At 58.2% G+C, this 3270-nt stretch overlaps 1 protein-coding gene across 3 annotated transcripts in view; it reads left to right on the top strand.

Annotated features, from left to right (window-relative positions):
- Window positions 1-1183: 1183 nt before the first annotated feature.
- SPINT2 (serine peptidase inhibitor, Kunitz type 2) overlaps window positions 1184-3270 on the top strand; it is a 32003-nt gene continuing 29916 nt past the window's right edge. For 2 of the 3 annotated variants that reach the window (XM_017506609.2, XM_017506608.2), the window contains exon 1: window positions 1184-1687. In XM_017506609.2, the coding sequence (XP_017362098.1) occupies window positions 1582-1687 (106 nt within the window). In that variant the 5' untranslated portion in view covers window positions 1184-1581. The remainder of the gene's footprint in view (window positions 1688-3270) is intronic. The other variant, XM_017506611.2, reaches the window with a different exon arrangement.

The raw sequence follows: 3270 nt of genomic DNA, 5'->3' as shown, positions 1-3270 counted from the left end.
AAAAAAAAAAAAGAAATAATAAAAGTGTTTTATTTATTTATTTATTTTAGAGATGGGGTCTCACTATGTTGCCCAGGCTGCAGTGCAGTGGCTATTCACAGGTGCAATCCCACTACTGATCAGCACAGGAGTTTTGACCTACTCGGTTTCTGACCTGGGCTAGTTCACCCCTCCTTAGGCACCCTGGTGGTCCCCTGCTCCAGGGAGGTCACCATATTGATGCTGAACTTAGTGCGGACACCTGATCAGCATATCGCACTACAGCCCAGAACTCCTGGGCTCAAGTGATCCCCCAGCCTCAGCCTCCTGAGTAGCTGGGACTACAGGCACGTGCCACTGCACCGGGCAAGTGTTTTCAATAATAATGCATTTATTTGGATGACCTTGTTGGCTATCCTCTACTTGTGTGACTGTACCACTTAATTCCTCTTTCTAGAGTCTGCTCACATAACTCCTCTTCCAAGAAGCCCTCTTTGATTCCCAGGCTTGGTCAGGTGTCTCCTCTGGTATTCTCCAGGGGCTTCCTTCCTCTCAAGTCTTTTGCTGCCCGTTGCTAAGTATTTGTCTCCCTATCTGTCCTGAGAACCTTGAAGCCAGGGCCCGGGACTGTTATTTTTACATGGGCCTGTCACCTCCTCCAGGAAGCCCTCCTTGGCCCTTTCTCACGCTGGATGGTAAAGGTGTCTGGACTTCCATCATGCTCTGCCCCTCCAGCGTCCCAGCCTCTGATCCCTCAGCGTGGCTCTCCCCCATCACAGCTTTCATCACTTTGCACGAAGCTTCCGCTAGCCTGTTTGGTGACTCAGGGATCAGTCTGGCATGGCCACCGCTGGATCCCCAGCATTTAGCCCCCGAGCAGGAGTCCAGTGAACTCCGAATTCACGAAGGAATTCACAGGAAAGCAGAAGCGAGGCCGGCAGAAAACCACAGGCTTCCAAGAAACCCGTGTCTGCCGCCCCCTCCTCCCGCCCTGAGGCCAGTCCAAGAGCGAAGGCCCTCCTCGGACGTCGGGTCACCCAGCCCACGGACAGGGTGGCAGGTGCTCAGCGGGCCCGGCAAGGCTCTGTTTGGGGCGAGGCTCGCGCAAGCCCCGCCTCCTCCCCGGCGCCAGGGGCGGGCCCAGGTGCGCCCGGGTCGTGGGAGCGGCCGCGCAGGTGCCTGCCCTCTGCGCCTGCGCCCTGCACGCCCCGCCTCGCCAGGTGCGCCCCGCCTCCTGCCTGCTCAGCCACCTTCGGGAGCAGCTTCCAGGCGTCCGCCATTGGCTCTGGCGACCCCCGCACGTTGGGAGGTGTGGCGGGGCTCTGAACGCGCGGAGGGGCGTTGAGTGTCGCAGGCGGCGAAGGCGCGAGTGAGGAGCAGACCCAGGCATCGCGCGCGGAGAAGGTCGGGTGTCCCCTCACGGAACGTCCGGAAAGGCGGCTTCCGGGGGCTTCGGCACCTGACGGACCCTCCTCGGGCGCCTGCACCTGAAGGCGAGACGCTGCAGTGCGCGTGCGCGGCGAGGGGCTTCCGGCACCTGATCGCGAGACCCCAACGGCTGGCGCCTGGCGGCGTCGCCTGAGCGTCTCGGCGGAGCGGGCCATGGCGCAGCTGTGCGGGCCGAGGCGGGGCCGGGCGCTCCTTGCCCTGCTGGCATCGCTGCTCCTCTCCGAGGTCCTGGCGGCCGACGGAGAACGCGGCATCCACGGTGAGGGTCGGGGAGGGTGGTGGCGGGTCGCAGGGGGAAGGAGCGAGGGGGCCAACGGGGATCCGAGCAGGGAGAATTGGCGGGGGAGGAAACTAGGGGCGACTTGATGGAGTTCAGGGGGTGTGGTGGAGCCAGCCCTGGCAGATTGAGCCTTGAGATGAGGTTTGGGAGCTCTCGAGAGCGGAGACGGGCGGAGGAGCGAGGGTCAGGAGAGTTTCCTTCGGGTGAAGGAAGGTATTGACCAAGAAGGTGTGGCATTGGCCTTTCCTGTGGCAGGAAGGGGGTGACGAACTGAATTGAAGACCAGCCTCCTCCTGGCGGTGGAAAGTTCCATGGCCAAAGCCCAGGGAGAGGCCAGGCCTGAGAGGGTGGGGGTTGGATTGGGTGACCTGGTGGCCGTTTTAGACTCAGGGAAGACGCCCCCCTCACCCCTGCCTCTTTGGAGGTTGATCAAGAGCCTCCCCCAAAGCTTTTGTAGTTGAGTTGCAGCAAAGTAGGTGCCCGAGAAGGAGGGAGAAGAAAGGAAGTAAGTGTGGGGAAGAAGCCGCTCTGCTAAGGCGCGAGAGTGTTGGCATTGAGCAGCTGGGGTTGGGTTCTTTGAATTGGTCCTTAGAAGTCGGTGGCGGATAAGGTGATTTAAACCTCTACACTGTGAAGGAAGTGTGGCCTGAAAGGTCTCTTTGAACAAGTGTTGTTATAACCTTAACTGCTTCTGACAAGCACCAGCGGGTTTTGAAAAGAGCTCTCTTGAAAGAAGAATTCATTGATTCAGCAAAACTTACTGAGGCCCTGCTACGTGCCAGGGACTGGCGCCGGTGATAACAGTTAACTCAGACGAGCTGGGTTCCTGCATTCACAGAGCTACTATTCCAGTGGGAGAGGCAGAGCTAGGGAAGGTTTAGAGAGCACTTGCCATGAGATTAAGCTACTGAGAAGTAAATGAACGAGGCGAAGTACACCAACAGGGTGACATAAGTTGATGGGGCGGCTTTAGCAGAGGTGGTCAGGGGATGTCTCTCTGAGGAGGGTGACATCTGAGCTCTAACATGAAGAATCAGGAGGCAGTAGCCACACACAGACCTGGGGGACCAGTGTACAGTTAGAGACAATGGTGTACAAAGGCCTTGAGGCTGGAACAAGCCGGGTTGGGTTCAAGGAAAAGACAGAGCCAGCCTGGATAGAACAGGCGTGAGGGAGGGGACGACTGGAGGATGATGGGAGGTGGAAGAGATAGGCCAGAGCCAGGTGCCCTAAGGCTTTATAGACAGGTACTGGATGCGAAGAGAAAGCAGTCTGGATTCAGGACTAGACCTATTAAAAATCAAAAGGCCAAGGCCGGGTGCAGTGGCTCATGCCTGTAATCCCTGCACTTTGGGAGGCCAAGGTGGGCAAATCACCCGAGGTCAGGAGTTCGAGACCACCCTGGCTAACATGGTGAAACACCATCTCTACTAAAAATACAAAGAAGTGGCCGGGTGCGGTGGCTCAAGCCTGTAATCCCAGCACTTTGGGAGGCCGAGGTGGGTGGATCACGAGGTCAAGAGATCGAGACCATCCTGGTCAACATGGTGAAACCCCGTCTC

This window comes from Cebus imitator, unplaced genomic scaffold (genome assembly GCF_001604975.1).
Source record: "Cebus imitator isolate Cc_AM_T3 unplaced genomic scaffold, Cebus_imitator-1.0 Scaffold356, whole genome shotgun sequence".
Classification (NCBI taxonomy): Eukaryota; Metazoa; Chordata; class Mammalia; order Primates; family Cebidae; genus Cebus; species Cebus imitator.
The sequence above is the reverse complement of the archived record's forward strand: the minus strand, read 5'-3'. Positions and strand labels throughout refer to the sequence as shown.